The 18,047-nt window shown below is 42.6% G+C and overlaps 1 protein-coding gene across 3 annotated transcripts in view; it reads right to left on the bottom strand.

Annotated features, from left to right (window-relative positions):
• Positions 1-16,774, bottom strand: part of ptpn11a (protein tyrosine phosphatase non-receptor type 11a) — a 54,350-nt gene extending 37,576 nt beyond the window's left edge. For all 3 annotated transcript variants that reach the window (XR_009447264.1, XM_048556171.2, XM_048556170.2), the window contains exons 1-3: positions 16,460-16,774; positions 10,408-10,530; positions 3,208-3,402 (exon numbers count right to left, since the gene is read on the bottom strand). Coding sequence is in view for 2 of the 3 variants with exons in the window: in XM_048556171.2 (XP_048412128.1) it covers positions 3,208-3,402; positions 10,408-10,530; positions 16,460-16,473 (332 nt within the window). In the remaining variant the exon portion in view is untranslated. The remainder of the gene's footprint in view (positions 1-3,207; positions 3,403-10,407; positions 10,531-16,459) is intronic.
• Between the last annotated feature and the right edge of the window lie 1,273 nt (positions 16,775-18,047).

Here is an 18,047-nt window from a genome sequence, read left to right as displayed (position 1 = left end):
ATTCCGGCCCCCACCCACAACTCTTTCTCCGATACTTCAATGATGTCATCAGTGCTGCTTCCCTCTCTCGTCTGGAATTGGAAAACATCATCAATTTCGCCTCCAATTTCCACCTTGCCCTCACTTTCATCTGGTCTATCTCTGGCTCCTCCCTTCCTTAACATTTCTGTTTCCATTTCTGGGGATAGACAAGCCACTAATATCCATTACAAACCCACCGACTCCCACAGCTACCTGGACTATACACCCTCACACCCCACTTCCTGTAAAGACTCCATCCCATTCTCTCAGTTCCTCCATCTCTGTCGCATATGTTCAGATGAGACCAACTTTGACAAGGGAGCCTCCGAAACGTTCACATTCTTTCTCAACCGAGGATTCCCCCGCTCAGTTGTTGACAGGACCCTCAACTGGGTCTGCCCCATCTCCTCCACTTCCACCCTTACCCGTTCTCCTCCCTCCCGCAACAGCAATATCCTCACCTACCATCCCATCAGCATCCACATCCAGAAGACTGTAGGCGCCATTTCCGCCACCTCCAGCAGGATGCCACCACCAGACACATATTCCCCTCCCCTGTCTGGCTTCTGCACAGACTGTTCCCTCTGGGACACACTGGTCCACTCATGCTTCATCCCCAGTACCTCCCCACAGCCCTACGGCACCTTCCCCTGTAACCAGCAAAGCTGCAACACCTGCCCATCTACCTCCTCCCTCCTCAGTATCCAAGGGCCCAAACATACCTTCCAGGTGAAGCAACACTTCACCTGCACTTCCAAGAGTCTAGTCCACCGCATTCACTGTACATAATGTGGTCTCCTCTACATTGGGGAAACAAAGTGCAGACTTGGAGACCGCTTCGCAGAACATCTACGTTCTGCTTGCAAAAAAACGACCCTGAACTACCTGTTGCCTGCCACTTCAATGCACCACCTTGCTCTCTGGCCAATATCTCTGTCTCCGGCGTACCACAGTGTTCCAGTGAAGCCCAGCGCAAGCTGGAAGAACAAGACCTCATTTTCCGCTTCGGGACCCTACAGCCCTGCGGACTCAACTGTTTTCCCAGCCACCATCAGCTCTGAGGAATGGTCACCGGACCCGAAACGTTAACTCTTTTTTCCCTCGCTGGTAGATTGAGCACAATTTGCCTATTTTATGCAGGAAAATACAGAAGAGGCCAAATTCAAAGGCACTTTGTTGGCTCTGAAATAAACCATATAAAGACATGTGTTAATCTTCCCTTCCTTCTCATCTCTGATCTGTATATGAGCCCAGCTGAGAACTAAGGGTTAAAAGTCGATGTGCTAGCCTCAAAATAATTATGCTCGGGATAGATTCAACACTATGCAACCCAAAGCACAAATATTGCCATGGAAGACTTAAAGATGGGTGGTGTGAAAATTGAGACTCCCACACTTAAGAGTGGACTTCATTTCTGGCAATTGGTAGTATCAGATGAATTATTGTGCAGAACACTTCAGTTATATTACACTTAAACTACGAGCACTTGATGGTGGATGGATGGAAAGGCAACATTTCCTCTCATACACACGCACGTGTATGGTTTATCCTTTGCTTTGAAGAAACAGACAGCTTCACATGTTTAGCTGAAGTTCCAGCAACCTCTGTGGGCTAGTATGCTGTACAATTCCCACACTGCACATTCCTGATTTTGGCAGACATCACAGTCATGCAGTTGAGAGTGGAGACTCCTTTACAGCGACGTGCAACAATTCTAATCCTCAAAATTCTTACATATGGGATATTATCCCAAAGTTTGCACAGACTGATCCCAATGACCAACTGTGCCAGTTCATGTATTTAATGCAGCAACATTTTATTTTTCATGTATTTGTGAGCTGCATTTAGCACCCACCTCTGGTTGCACACGTACAAATTAGTGGTTCACTAGCAAATCAAACCATTAACAGGGCAGTCAAATTCAAGTCATTTACATTTAAACAAAACTGAACAAGCACTACCTTTAGGTGGAGTCGGGTTTCCTTTTCAAAAGAATATTAACAAACAACCTTATGTTTTTAATAATTTCATGTCATTTTTCTTGATTACCAGCCTTTTATTCCAGGTTTAAACAAAATAAATTTACATTCTTAAACTACAACAGTTCAGCTTGCCACATTACCAAAAGAATGAGGATGCTTTGGAGAGGGTGCAGAGGAGGTTCACCAGAATGTTGCCTGGTATGGAGGGCGCTAGCTACGAAGAGAGGTTGAGTAGATTAGAATTATTTACATTAGAAAGTCAGAGGTTGGGGGGGGGGGGGGACCTGATTGAGATCTACAAAATTATGAGGTACAGACAGGGTGGATAGCAAGAAGATTTTACCCAGAGTGGGGGACTCAATTAATAGGGGTCACGATTTCAAGGGAAAAGGTTAAGGGAGAAATGTGTGGGAAGTTCTTTACGCAGAGGGTGGTGGGTGCCTGGAATCTGGAATGCATTGCCAGTGGAGGTGATTTGGGGGGGGGGGGGTTGTGGCACGATAGCGTCATTTAAGATGTATCTAGTGATTGGGCAGAGAGCAGAGGGCACTTGAATGGGCAGAGAGCAGAGGGATACAGATCCTTGGAAAATAGGTGACAGGTTTAGATAGAGGTTCTGGATTGGTGCAGACTTGGGGGGGGGGGGGGGGGGGGGGGGGGGGGGGGGGGGGCGCTGAAGGGCCTGTTCCTATGCTGTAATTTTCTTTGTTCTTTATACAACAGTAAAACCTGGATTAATAGATCAACAGCATATCTGCAATACCACGGCACACTCAGAGGAATTAAAAGGGTGAAGTAAGAGTAGTGTTTTTCAACATTTAGATACAATAATATTCTAACTGTACCCTGAAGTGAATATGATGTTTCTTTCATTTTTCTGGAATCATTCTCGTTTATGAAAGTAAAAGTAATGAAGAACTGGTGTAAAAATATCTTCTCCGGAAATAACCACCCACTTTGTGCAGGCACTATTTTTGGCTTAAAACAGTTACTGACAAAGTAGAATTCACTCCCTTGTAACAGGAACAGAATAGAAAATGAGGGAAATTGTTGATTTTATAACGTTTGACAGGAGAATACAAATAAGTCCTGCCCGAAACAAGTTTGGTCCCAAAATCCAAGCTTCAGCAGCATCCCTAATGATGGCTCAATAATTGTCAACAGAATCACTTTCACAATGGGTTCAGCACAAAGCCTGTCTTACCTCTCAGAGGTAGGATCAGCACAGTTCAGTGGGTATTTCAGTTCAATGACATCGCCATTTTTCTCCTTGAGTTGTCCATGGTGCTCCATGTAGTACTGCACCAGCTCAGCCAGTGTAGCAAACTTCTCTCCTCCATACAAATCATAGTAATCACCTGTGTTCTGAATTTTAATGTGCGTTACTGCACCATTTCGCCTAAGAGATCAAAACATATGGATTAATGCATAACACAACCATATTATTTATTTACACAAACTTACTTCTCCCCCTTTCTCCGTAGCATGGAGGTTTTCAAAACCCTCTTGGCATTGCCCTTCCTTGCTCTGTAACATTTTCCCTAGCTCTAAGTCTCTAAAATTTATTGGCTCTTATATTTCCCACCTCTTGCACATCCCCAATTTTAATCAGTCCCCTATTGGCATCCATGCTTTCAGCTTTCTGGCTTTGGGCTCTAGAACTCTTCTCTAAATAAATATTGTAATGTATTCAAATTTACTGATGATACAGAAACATGTGGGAGGAAACATTGTGATAAAGAATCTGGTGTGGACAGATTAAGCAAGGAGGCAAAAATTTGGCAAATGAAGTTTAATAAGAGAGCACAAGATCATAGGAGCAGAATTAGGTGTCTTGGCCCATCGAGTACAAACCTAGATCCTCATATGACAAGTCCTTCACTCCCAGGGTCATTTTTATAATTCCAGTGTGACAAATCTCCCTGCTCATCTCTAAGACCAGCACATCCATCCTTAGATATGGGGGCCAAAATTGCTCAATATTGCAAACATGGTCTCATCAGAGCCTTATAAAGTACTCAGTAGTATTTGTCTGCTCTTGTAATCCAGCCTTCTTGAAACAAATACTAACATTGCACTTGTCTTAACTGCCAACTGAATTTGCACTTTAACCTTAAGAGAATCCTGAACTAGGACATTAACCCTTTTGTGATTCAGATTTCTGATGTAGGAAAGTATGAGGTCATGCACTTTGTAGGAAGAATCAAAAAGGAAGAGGATTTAAAATGGACAGAGACTCAAAAATGTATCAGTGATAATGTGAACTGCAGATGCTGGAGAATCAGAGATAATAAAATGTGAGGCTGGATGAACACAGCAGACCCAGCAGCATCTCAGGAGCACACAAGCTGACGCTTCGGGCCTAGACCCTTCATCAGAAGAGGGGGATGGCGTGAGGGTTCTGGAATAAATAGGGAGAGAGGGGGAGGCGGACCGAAGATGGAGAGAAAAGAAGATAGGTGGAGAGGAGAGTATAGGTGGGGAGGTAGGGAGGGAATAGGTCAGTCCAGGGAAGACGGACTGGTCAAGGAGGTGGGATGAGGTTAGTAGGGAGGAGATGGAGGTGCGGCCTGGGGTGGGAGGAAGGGATGGGTGAGGGGAAGAACAGGTTAGGGAGGCAGAGACAGGTTGGACTGGTTTTGGGATGCAGTGGGTGGAGGGGAGCCTCCTGCAGTGCCATAATGATGCCACCCGAAGGTTGCAGGAACAACAACTCATATTCCGCTTGGGAACACCGCAGCCCAATGGTATCAATGTGGACTTCACCAGCTTCAAAATCTCCCCTTCCCCCACCGCATCCCAAAACCAGCCCAGCTCTTCCCCTCCACCCACTGCATCCCAAAACCAGTCCAACCTGTCTCTGCCTCCCTAACCTGTTCTTCCTCTCACCCATCCCTTCCTCTCACCCCAAGCCGCACCTCCATCTCCTGCCTACTAACCTCATCCCACCTCCTTGACCTGTCCGTCTTCCCTGGACTGACCTATCCCCTCCCTACCTATCTCCTTTTCTCTCCATCTTCGCTCCGCCTCCCCTTCTCTCCCTATTTATTCCAGAACCCTCACCCCATCCCCCTCTCTGCTGAAGGGTCTAGGCCCGAAACGTCAGCTTTTGTGCTCCTGAGATGCTGCTGGGCCTGCTGTGTTCATCCAGCCTCACATTTTATTATCTCAGAGACTCAAAAATGCAAGTTGGTAGAAGAATAGCAGCACTGTGTCCAAGCTTCTGGTCCAGGCTCATCTATTTATTCTGTGTTGTTTTCTTTTGCTCTTTTTCTGAGTCTTTATTCTCTCTGAAGGCCTTTAATCGGTGTCTTCAGTGGGACAACAGCAAGCCCGGCCTCCCAAACGTGTGGCGGCAGCAGGGGAGAGCGGGCCCTGTGGCATGGGGAGGGGATAGCAGGCCCAACTATTCAAGATGGTGGCATTGGCATGGTACACCCATCTGCTCGAGGCCAGCTGTTCTTCCAGGCGTCATGGGAAGGCCAGAGCCGCATTAGCAGTGACTGGAGTGTGGCCTCTGGCCTTGTAGGCGCGATGTGTGGCCTCCTGGAATTGGCGGTGAGGCATTAGATTCAGGAATGGCAGTACGGGGACTCCTGACTGCAGATCAGGGACTTTGCAGAGACCCTGCACACATCCTGGAGCCATGTTGGGACTGCAGCCAAAGATGTACTCCAAGTACCTTTTCTTGTACTTCAAAATGGTGCTGGGTAGTGGCAATGGAACAGTTTTCACTATACCTCACTAGATACTGACAATAAATCATTCATATGGATACTCACATACATAAGTGATAAAATGTTAGTACACAGGTGCAGCAAATAATTAAGGCGGCTAACGGAATTTTGACCTTTATTGCCAGGGAGTTGGAGTTTTCCCAAGAGGAAAATCTTGTTACACTGTGCAGGTGGGGGTGAAGTTAAACCTTAAATACTATGTACAGTTTGGGTCCTCATATTTAAAGAATAAACTGTCATCAGAAGTAGCTCAAAAGAAATTCACCAGGCTAATTCCTGGGTTGAAACTGTTTGACTTAAACAGGCTAGGCCTTTTAATCATGAATGATTAAAAGAATGAGGGGTGATCTGATTGAAACAGACATAAGACCATGAGAAATAGGAATAGGCATAGGCAGTTTCGCCCCTCTAAGTGTTCCTATATTCAGACTCATGGCTGATCTAATACTCCTCATGCCTACTTTCTTTCCCTTTCCTTCACTGGTCAAGAATCTATCTAGCTCAGCTTTAAATATACACAAGGTTTCTTCCCCTACAGTTGTGGCAAGGAGTTTCAAAAACTCTCAAGCCTCAGAAGAAATTCCTCTTCATCTCAGTCTTAAATTAGCACCCCTTCATGCTGAAATTAAGTTCTCTGGTCCTAGACTCCCCATGAAAGGAAACATCCTTTCATTAATATTAGCTCATGAGACATTTCCTCTTTTTGAGGGATTATTCTACTGAACCTTCTCTTGACTGTCTTCAATGAAATAATACCTTTCCTTAAATATGGGGATCAAAACTGCTCACAGTGCTCCAGATGTGGTCTGACCAGCACCTTGTGCTCAGTAAAGCTTCTCTACTCTTATACTCCAACCCCTTTGATTTAAGGGCCAACATTCCAACCTTCTTGATTATCTGCACTGGTGTTAGATTTCTACATTTCACTTGAAAGTATATTCAAGTCACTGAGGAAAACACAATTTAAACAATACAGTTCTTTTGCTCTCCCTTCCAAAATGAATAATTTCATATTTTCTCACATATTTCATTTGCCAACTTTTTGTCTCCTTAAATCAATAGCTCTCTAAACTGTCTGTGTCCCTCACACAACTTGTCTTTCCGCATATTTTTGCGCTGTCTGCAAATTTGGCTACAGTACATTTATTTCCTTCCTCCAAGTCATTAGTATATATTGTTAACAGTTGTGGTCCCAGCACTGATCCCTATGGGCACTTCAGTAGTTACAGGCTGCCAACTTGAAAATGAACCCCTTAACCCCACTTCGTTTCCTGCTATTAGCTAATTGTCTATCCATGCCAATATATTATCTCAGACATGATGTGACATTGACTGCTTTACTTACTCTGCTCCGCTCACTCCAAACTTGCTGCCCTCCGGGGTCCAATTCTGCCTTTATTATGGCATACCACAGGAGTCAGTGCTGGGGTTTCAATCCTTCATAATGTGTAGGAAGTATTTGCTTAAAGGGTGCCAAAGGCATGTGTTAATTTGATAACAGAAAAGGAGGTGGGGAAGTAAACTGTGTAGAGGACACAAGGAAACTACAAAAGGTTGAATAGGTTAGGTAAATGGACAAATATCGAACAAGTGGAGAATAATGTGGAAAAGTGTGAAAATTGTCAATACTGTCAGGAATAATAACAAAACGTATATTATCTCAATGGTGAGAGATTGCAGAGTTCAGAGTCATTGAATCATAACAGCATGGAAAAGAACCTTCAGTTGTCCATGCTGACCAAGGTTCCCAAACTAAACTAATTCCATTTACCTGCATTTGGCCCATATTTCTCTAAACCTTTCCAATTCATGTGCCCGTCCAAATGTCTTTGGAATATTGTAACTATACTTGCATCTACCACTTCCTCTCGCAGTTCATTCCACACACGAACTATTTCCTGTGTGAAAACGTTGCCCCTCAGGTGCCTTTTAAACCTTTCTCTTCTAAAATGCAGTCAGATCCTGCTATCCAAGTGCATGACTTGTAAAGGGTTAGTACGCCGGTGCCACAAATAATTGGGAAAGCTGACAGGGTGCAAATGTTGAAAGAGTTATGTGGTGCAGTGGTAGTATCCATACCTAACTACGAGGCCTGGGCTTACATCCCACTTGCTCTACAAGTGTGCAACAATATCCCTGATCAGGTTGATTATAAAATATCTAGAATGAAATTGTTTATTGTTGGTGGAATTGAACACAAATTTAGGAAGATAATGCTTCAGGTATACAGGGAATTGGTGAGATCACATCTGGAGTACTATGTATAGTATTGCCCTCTATGCAACAAAGGACATAAATGCAGTGGAGACAAGTCAAAGAATGCGTACAGGACCAATATCTGGAATGGACGGGATGGTCTGTGAGAAAAAATTATTCAGGATTGGCTTGTACCAAATGGAGTTTAGAAGATGAAGAGCTTTGATTGAATGCTTTGTCTGGTGGGAGAATTTAGACTGACGGGTCATTGTTTAAAAACCAAGGAGTCACTGATTTAAGACAGAGATAAGGGCTTTTTTTTTTGGTCTTGGAGGGCTCTCTTGGCACTCTTTTCCTTGAAAGATATTGGAGGCTTTTCAGGCAGTAGATAGATTCTAAATAATCAAAGCAGCAAAAGGCTATCAAGGTAGGTAGAAATACAAAGTTGAGGTTAAAACCAGATCAACCACAATCATGTTGAAAGATAGAGCAGGGTCAAAGGCTGAGCGGCCTATTCCTGCACCTAATTCATTTGTAAGCCGAGGGAGGAAGCAAACATGGGTGTGCCAATTTGGAGGATCTGTTTAAGAATCAGTCATGAGCTGGACACTGTGCAATTCATCTCATTTCAACAGTGAGTAAATGGCCTGTCCCCTGGGCTAGGAAGCAAATTAAGCTGGTCAGCCTTCAGCTGGAGATCAAGTGCAAAACTGCACTCTATCGTAAAAGGAGCCTTATTATCAAAAAAAGAGAGCAAAGAAAGGTTTCTTTAGGGAAGGTGTTTCTTGACAAAGCCACAATCAAGAAAAGGCCACCAGCCTCGGGAAAGTTTTAATAAACTGAGCAAATTGTGGAGGTGGCAGTGTTGGTGATCTGAAGAGAAACAATTCAGGTACAAAAATATGAATTGATGGTACGGGTCTTTGTACGAGAATACATTTAGAAATAAACGTCACTGTTAAACATGAAAAAATCCTTCCCCAAGTAACTGTTGGCTTAAGCACAATAATGCACTTTCATCTGATGTTTACACATACTTTTAGCACTTTAACTGTACTGATTCTACATACTTAGAAATGCTGTCTTTTGAATGAGATACTAAACCAAGATTTTATCTGTTTAAATGGATACCAAGAACGCCACAGAACAAAATGAAAAGCAGGGGAATTCCTCCTCTGTCCTGACTGACATTCATTCTCAAATGACGTGACCGAACATTGACTCAATGCATATTCATAACCGTAGGATCTTTATGTATAGGTTGGCTGTCATTGTTCTTAACATAATAGCAATGGCTTAACTTCAGGAACTGCAGTGATTGTAGAAATGCAAACGCAGAAGAAATTTTAGGGATATCAAGAGGCAAAGTTCCCTATTTTGAAGTATAGCTCCAGCTATGTTAACAGGCTATCAAATGTATAAAGTCAACCAAAATTACAGCCTCACCCTCACTTGGTTTGGAGTTTGCTTAAAGAACAGAGAGAGTTGCTAATCCAGAGACAGGAGCTTTATGAATAATGTCGACCCAAGTCAAATGAAGGACAAACCAGGCATAAGTGGAAAGTTTTCGGCCTATAGTCTGTCTTTTTGAACACCATCCCCACTCCACCGAACACTGAGGCATATTAGCTCAACAATTTTCATTGCTGCTTTTCTTGGCATTAGTTACAAATAACCACATGTATTCAATTTAATCCAAAAAAATATAAGTTCTCAACCTTTAAGTTGCTAGTCCTGAACTACTAACCATAATCCCTTAGATGACTAAAACCAGCTGCTACCAGTCTGGCACCATTCTTAGCATTTCTTGCTTTCATTCTAGGTGATTCATGCACGTCCAGACCAGGATCACCATCACTGACTTTTACTCATGAGCAGGGCAACAACTTGCATTCCTCTCTCCCCGCTCCCTCTTGCTCTCCCCAAACCTCTCATCCTCTGGCCTCCTCCTCCTCCGCTCTGGGTAAATACCAGAATTTGATTCAAATACCAGTTGATGAGATGAAAACCTTCTTTCTGTGCAGTGTTTTAAAATATACTGAAAACTTAAACCATAGGGTGAATAGCCAAGGTCTTTCTTTTAACCTAGGGTGGGGGGTCCAAAACTAGAGAGCATAGGTTTGAGATGAAGGGGAAAAGATTTAAAAAAGGACACGAGAGGCAACTCTTTCACGTAGAGGGTGGTGAATGCGTGGAGCGAGCTGGCAGTGTAAATCGTGGAGGCGGGTACAATTACAACATTTAAAAGGCATCTGGATGGGTAAATGAATAGGAAGGATTCACAGCACTATGGGCCAAATGGTGCAAAACGGGACTAGGTCAGATTGGGGAGTTGGACTAAAAAAAGGTCTGTTTCTATGCTGTATGACTGTATAATCACTGATACAGCATGGTCAAGTTTATGTATCATTGGAGCTACCCCACCACTGTGGAATGAATTGGTTTTTGTCTGCCATTAGCCTCACTCTTACCTCACTGAAAGCGTGAAGTCACCTGGATTACTCTTACTCGGTCGAGCCAAGAAACTCCCGTCAACTCCTCTAGTCAGCAACAAGTTCTCTGCCTCCACTCCAGTGATGTTGGGGTGAAACCACCTGGGAAAATAAGAAAAGCACATTTGGAAATAATTTCTGTCTTTTCAAACATGTTGCACTATACAGCTGGCTCCAATCAAGCTAGTGACTATAGAACACTTTAGATACACTAGCATTTGTTCTCTCCCCCAGAGAGGTTTTATATTAAACAGATAATCCAGTGAAAACAGCATCAAGAGATTATCTGACACCACAAGCACTATGCCTTGACTGATTATATTTCCCCAAATAGATCTTGTACATTGCTAAGAACATCTTCAATCACATTTTTCCAACTGGCTGTTTGGTTATTCTTTCACACACAAAAAATTCGACAGATACACAATTCATTTTGAAAGGAAAACAAATGATCTTTAATCTTGCTTGAGAAATTAATCTTTTCATTGGGCTCGCTATAGCTACAATCGTAGTTTAGATTCAATAAACTGCTTGGATTCAAACTAACCCAGCTTTGAGAATGTTTAAAAATTCACACATCATGCCTCATTCAAACCATTTCCCACATTAAGCACCAGTTTATTATGGTTTAAGAGCTGCAGAAATGAAAATTTTAGAAAGAGCTTCAATAACCCAGTAAATTTATCCACATTGGTCCGAGATTTGATTGTTGTCAGCACAGAGAACCTTAGAATCTTAGTACAATCTTAGCTGCATTATTGGAGATAAAACTGGCCTCAATATCCCTGGATAAAGAAGCTTAAATCTGGAACAATGTAAATGTCATTGCCATTTGTCATTTCTCCTGGAGGTATTTAATGTATTGCTCCCCCTCTTTAAATGTCAGAAAGGACAAGTGAATATCACAGTATGGTCATGAAAACTAACCACTTTAGCATCATTGATGACAAGGTGTAGAGCTGGATGAACATAGCAGGCCAAGCAACATCAGAGGAGCAGGAAGGCTGACGTTTCAGGCCTAGACCCTTCTTCAGAAATGGTTTAGGCCCGAAATGTCAGCCTTCCTGCTCCTCTGATGCTGCTTGGTCTGTTGTGTTCATCCAGTTCTCCACCACCTTATTTCAGATTCTCCAGCATCTGCAGCTCCTACTATCTATGAAACAACTTTAGCATCATTGCTACTCAGCTTGCTTATGTACTCTCCTTACAGTCACCTACATGACCAAATCTATTTATGCACTCTTACTGATGGTCAAATTATCATTTCTAACATTTTCACACTGGAGTAAGTATAATTTGTTAAATGGTGTTGTTATCTGTCTCGTTATCCTAATTACATTTGATCTTCCATTTACTATTCTACTTCTGCAGTGAGAAATTTACTCACCACACCTTCACCTTTAATACCATTGCCATGAAAACCATGACTCTCATCCTTACCATTTCTCTAGCACTGCCCTCACCTCTGCCCCTTTAAGTTCAAGGGTCAGAGACTTGAACAGATATGGCTGACGTTGCCAAATTTGCTGGGCCACAAAAGACTACAGGATCTGCTCTCATCTGCCCAAGCCGTTTATCATTCCAGGATTACCTGTAACACCAAGATACTCTGGCTTCTTTACACTACTGCAAAATGTCCTCAATCAATCTCACTCACTCTCACTTTCCATCATGAAAATCTTTGTTACCAATATCTATCTAGTCATCAACTGCTTCTTTCACTTACTTTTAGCAGAATAAACTCTCCCAAAGGTGACTTCTTCCTAAGCCATGAACTGACATTATCTAGTTTCTTTCACACCACTACTCTGAGCTCATTTGTCAATTAGGCCCATACAACACCATCAACCTTAATCCCTCTAAACTGATGGCTACTAAAATCCCTTTCCCTAGTTTAACTGATAGTGTGAAAAAGTTCACCGCCCTCAGGTACCATCCTCCTCAAAAAACCCTCAACACTTCTGACGTTCTAAACTACCATCCCATCTCCAAGCTCCGTTCCTTTCTAAACTCACTGAACCTGCTGTCACTTCCTAAATGTGTCCATCTTTCCTGACACTCCATGTTTGAATGCTTCCAATTAGCTTTCCACCTCTGCCACAACACCAAAACAACTCCTACCAAAGTCACAAATGACATTTAGTGTGTATGAACGATAGAGGTAAACTACCTCCTCTCAACCTTTTCACAGGCTTTGAAAATGCAACCATAATCATCCACCTCCAACACCACCTTTCTGTCTTCAGTTGGGTGAGACTGTACTCTTATCTAGCTATAGTCAGAATTACCTGCAGCCCTATTCTCAACACCATTTCCTCTGGTATTCTACCAAATCTCTCTCTTTGGGTCCTTCCTATTTCTCATCAGCCTGTTACCTCTCAGTAACATCATCTGAAAACATAACACTGGTTTTCAAATGCACAATAATGAGTGACACCCAGTTTTAAAAATCTCATGGGATGTGGAGGTCACTTGCTAGGCCAGCATTTATTGTTCATCTCTAATTGCCCAAGGTCAACCACATTGCAATGGGTCTGGAATCACATGTAGGCAAGCCCAGATGACGATGGCAGATTTCCTTTGGAAATGGGTTTTTAGAACAATCGACTGTGACAACATTAGACTAGCTTTTAGTTATTACAGATTTTATAAATCAACATTTCATCATACAACAATGGTGGGACTTGAACCCATACCCCCAGAGCATTAGTCTGAAGCTCCAGATTACGTTCAGTGACATTACCACCTGATAACTTGCCTTCCATAGTTCTTTCCCAAAGTCTCTTTCAACTATCAAATATCTCAAAATTGTCCAAATAGTTGCCAACCATGCAGTACTGAATGAGGAAAAATTTTCTCCAATTAAATACTGGAAATGCCAAAGTTATGTCCAGGCCATCAACACCATCCTTCACCCTGGCAACCAGAACTAGGAATAGGAATAGGCAATTCAGCCCTTCGAGCCTGCTCCACCATTTAATATCATCACAGCTGATCTCATTTTAGTTAAGTCCACTTCCTTGTCTGCTCTCCAAATCCCTTCAACAAATAATCAATTAAAAACCTGTTAGCTCCTCAAATTTACTCAATGTCCCAGCATGCACAATACATCGATTCACAACTCAAAAGTAATTTGTCGTCTGTTTTAAGTTTGTCACTCCTTATCCTAAAACTGTGACTTCTCATTATAAATTGCCCACGAGAGAAAAGATCCTCTACATCCACTTTGGCAATCCCCTTTAGCATCTATTATACCTTAATAAGGTTTCCTCTCACTCTCTAAAAATCCAGAAAGCACAGGTCTAACCCGGTCAATCTCTCTTTCATGTGACAAACCCCTCATCTCTAGGATCAATCGAGTGAACCTCCTCGGAACTGTCTCCAATGCAACTCGATCCCTCCTCAAGTAAGGCCAAAACTGCGCATAGTACTTGTAAACCAAAATGTTTGCAACCATGGTGTTACATTTGACTCCAAGATGTGCTTCCGACCATACAACCACATCACTAATATCACTCATTTGCATTCCAAGACATCACCTAGTTCTGCTGCTGCCTCAGTTCATCTGCTGCAGAATCTCTCAATGATACCTTTATTACTATAAAAGGTATTTCAACAGATCATTAGCTGGCTTCTTACATTCTGTAAACTCAAGGAATCCTAAACTCGATGGCTGATGTCCTAACTTGCACCAAATCCAGTTCAATCATCACCTTCCCACTAACTGAAACACATTGGCCCCTGTAAAATTTTAATTATTTTCAAATCCCTTCATGGTCTTGCCTCTGATTCATAAATTAGAAGATCTGTAATCTTCCCCAGCACTACAACCTTCTGACTAATTGTAATCTTCAGATTCCAGTTTCTTGAGCATTCCTGATTTTAAATCAAGCCACCACTGATGATCAAAATTTCAGTAGCCAAAGACCCCATTTCACTATATTTCGGCTTCCTTATGATCTCTTTGACAAAGATTTTGGTCACCTACCCCAATATCTCTTATACTGCATGGTGTCAAATTTATGTGAACAGCATGGGACATTTTACTACATTCAAAAGCACTTTACAAACATCAGTAGTTGTTGTTTCTACACAGTTGTATAGCAACTCTTCCTGCTCAGTGCTGTCATTATCTCTGTACCATCACAAAAGCATTACCTGTTAGATGTTCTCACCCTCTTTGGCCAATCTGCTATGTGCCGGTCCTTTTGCAGTAACATGTGAATGTGACCCTCGTTCACTCATGTTTTTCTGCATACAACATGCAGTGTCATTTCCTTTCATTCTGATCCTTTTCTCTGTCTAGCAATGCTCCATATCAGTAAATGTGGGTGGGTCTGCTATGTACCATGTTTGGAAAAATGTGCAATTGAAAAAGGCTGAATCAACCCCACACTTCCACATGAATTGTACTATTAAACCTTGACATAACTGAAGTTCCTGTGGCAGTTCAATGCAACCACAGTCAGTATTTCCAAGAAGTAAAAGTACTGACATTTTACCCTGACACCCTAAACAAGGAAGCAAGATCCAACAGTTGAAGGGAATACAATTTTACTCAGAAGGCTACACTCTGAAAGTAACACCCCATGGCCTAAAGTTATTTTTTGTAGACAGCACAATTATCGTCAACTTTAGTTAATCCAAGATAATTCTGCCTATTTAAATCTTCATCTAGGCAGGGTTTCAAGAAATTCAGATGACGTGGAACAAATGGCTTTCAGTTGGAGGCAACAACACGTCTTTTGACCAAATGAGACACGGGTTGCAAGAAAGCTTATGAAAGCTGTGGGGATCACTAACATCTTGATAATTTTGTAGTTTTGCCTTCTGGTCCTAGATTAAAGCATATACTCCATTTTACCAGTTATGTCTAGCTATCACTAAGGCCTTGACCATACCTCATCTCAGATCTCTTTTTCCTCTGACAATGACTTTAGATATTTAATTCGCACTTTAATGTTTAAACTAGAACTATTCTTGTTCCTCTTCATTGCAATCCATGAAGGTCCTTTGCCAAACACCTTCACATAATGATCCAATCAGTGCTCTATAAAAAAGGCAGCATTTCAGTTTTCAGAAAAAAAACAGATAAAATGAACTGTCCCTCCTTGACAGAGTTCAGAGTAATTAGGAAAAATAATTTAACTTCAATTTCACATTTTTAGATTTCACATTTAAAAATCATTGCCTTTTCTTACCTTAGCCCTGAAGTTTGCATATTAGTTTTAATATTTAATTTAAATTTTTAATATTTAATTTTAATTTCTTTGCATCAGGCACAGTTTTAGAATAATCTGACCAAATTAAATTTGTTTCATAAATCCAAATCCCTCAACGTGATGAATCTTGCCTTACAAAATAGCTTTGAGAGAGGCTGCTCAGTACCTTATTCCACAATCCTTAGTGAATATCTTTGGAATTAAACAAAAAAAAAACAGTATTTTCACACAAGCTCTGATCCCTCCCATTCGCATCTCCTGTTATCAACACAACACTGGGCTCTTTTCTGCCCTTGTGGGCAAGTGCATATATACACCTTAAGGCATCGTACAGACGAAAAGCTTCCAAATCAGCATTACGAGTGTTCTACTTGTTGGGATATAGTCACCTATCCTTAGTTTTACTGTTATGTTTGCACATTCATCCGCGATTGGTGAATATGCAAAATCAATACAATCGTCAACACAGCACACCAGTCTTTGACCAACGACTTTTAAGTACAGGTAGCTGTCGCAGAGGTCAGTGAGGGATTGACAGCAATGTTTGAGCCTAGCTGTATACTCCAAGCGCCGTATTTTTGTTCAGTGACTGGCTACAGCCCATTTGTGAAACTTCCCCTCTGCTCCCTCAGGCTTCCTTAAGTTCAGGCCAGGTTATCATTGAATGTCAGCACTCCCCAGCGAGTTCCATATTTCACAGATTCCCCCTGTTGTGGCATAGCCACAGTCTCCGCCCAATACCCGCAGTATTCCCACCCGCCTCCCCTCACCAATACACCCATTCTTCCCTCATACACCCGCTCACCCACCTTCGGGATGTCATGGTGATGGACGGAGGGCACTCCCTCTCACACTGGCCTGCCGGTTCTTTTCTGCCTCCGCCGGTGATGGGTGCGAGAGTTGGTAGGCACTCTGCCTCTGCGGCAGCTCCTATGGGGCAAGAGGACCTAACTCGATCTCAGGCACTTCCCGCCCAGCGTCTGTGTCTCTGTGTGTGTGTGTCTCTCCCTACCCAGCTGAGGAACTAACTAGAAACGCAGCGACTGCGTCGCGGGGGGAAAAAAGTCATCTCCACCTACCCCCTCCCGGCCTACGGCGCTGGAAATCTACGTCTCCAACACACCGACCCGCGCACGGATATGACGCAGCGGCGTCCCCTTTCCCTGCAAGGCTGAGAGTAGACATCGAAAGAATAATGAATTATCACGCTAGGGCAGAGAATGTCGAGTTAACACCCCGAAACTCTCCGGCGCGCATGTGTAAAATTTGCATTTCTTGTTCCCAAACCCACACGAAGACCCGGTGACGTCACTCCACCAGACCAGTTCACTGAGCCGATTTGGGGGCCGCCATGTTTATTATTGGCAGGACGTGTCATAAAGTGCGCGCGCGCAGAGTTTTTCGCATGCGTATTGTGAACCTCTGGAAGTGGGGGTGTGTTATGAGGCATTGCAACCCGGAGAGGCTTTGTCACTTCAGAAACCAAGACTGTTCAGCCCACGTTTGATTGAGAATAATTCAGGTCGTTACTGGTTTGAATTTATTCATTCATTAATCGGGGTTAATTGATCTAAAGTAAAAGGATTAGGGCGGTATGTGGGGAGAAATGTTTCACGGTAGGTGGAGGCATGGTCTAGAATGTTCCACCCATTCTGGTGGTCGAGGCCGAAACCTCCGATAATGTAATGCCCCCCCAAAAAGCAAAAGCTGGAGAAAGTTAGTGGCTCTGGCAGCATCTGAGGAGTAAGAGGAAAACAGTTATCGCTTCTAGCCTGGTGAGCCTTCATCAGAATTAGTTTCGAAGAACGTTGCTGTCTATTTCTGAAGAAGGTTCACTGAACAGTAGCGCTGCTTCTCTCTCAGCAGATAATGTTAGAGGTGCTGAATTTAACTACTTCGGGTTCTTGTTTCAGAAACCTTCAAACTATCTGGACGGTTTTTCTTTGAATGTGCTGGAAGATGGGATAGTTTTCTCTCAACTGCCGTGAACGTGACGGGCTGAATGGCCGCTTTCTATGCTACAACTTTTCCGTGGTTCCATAAAGACGGTTTTGTGACACTTGTTACAATTTTGTCACAACAAAGTTAGCAAATTGAATTTTCTTTTTCAAACATTGGAAGCTGAATCAATTTGGTCATGAAAAGGAAAATAGAAAAAAAGTTTAAAAGTATGAGAACCTAATTCAGACAGAATTGTGGCAAAGGAGTGCATTGTAGGTCAGATCTTGATCTAATAGAGCAGTGAGGTTCTGGGTCTACTTTATTATTTGGTTCAGGGCTTGGGTAAGTATAACAGCATAAATGAAGCAGGGCAAAACAGCAAACAAAGGAACAAATTCAGCTGGGTCTGGTACCATTTGTGGTGAGAAAACAGGTTCACAACTAATTGTAGCTGGG

Source organism: Stegostoma tigrinum, chromosome 26 (assembly GCF_030684315.1).
Source record: "Stegostoma tigrinum isolate sSteTig4 chromosome 26, sSteTig4.hap1, whole genome shotgun sequence".
Classification (NCBI taxonomy): Eukaryota; Metazoa; Chordata; class Chondrichthyes; order Orectolobiformes; family Stegostomatidae; genus Stegostoma; species Stegostoma tigrinum.
Note: the sequence above shows the minus strand (reverse complement) of the source record. Positions and strands in the feature narration are given on the sequence as shown.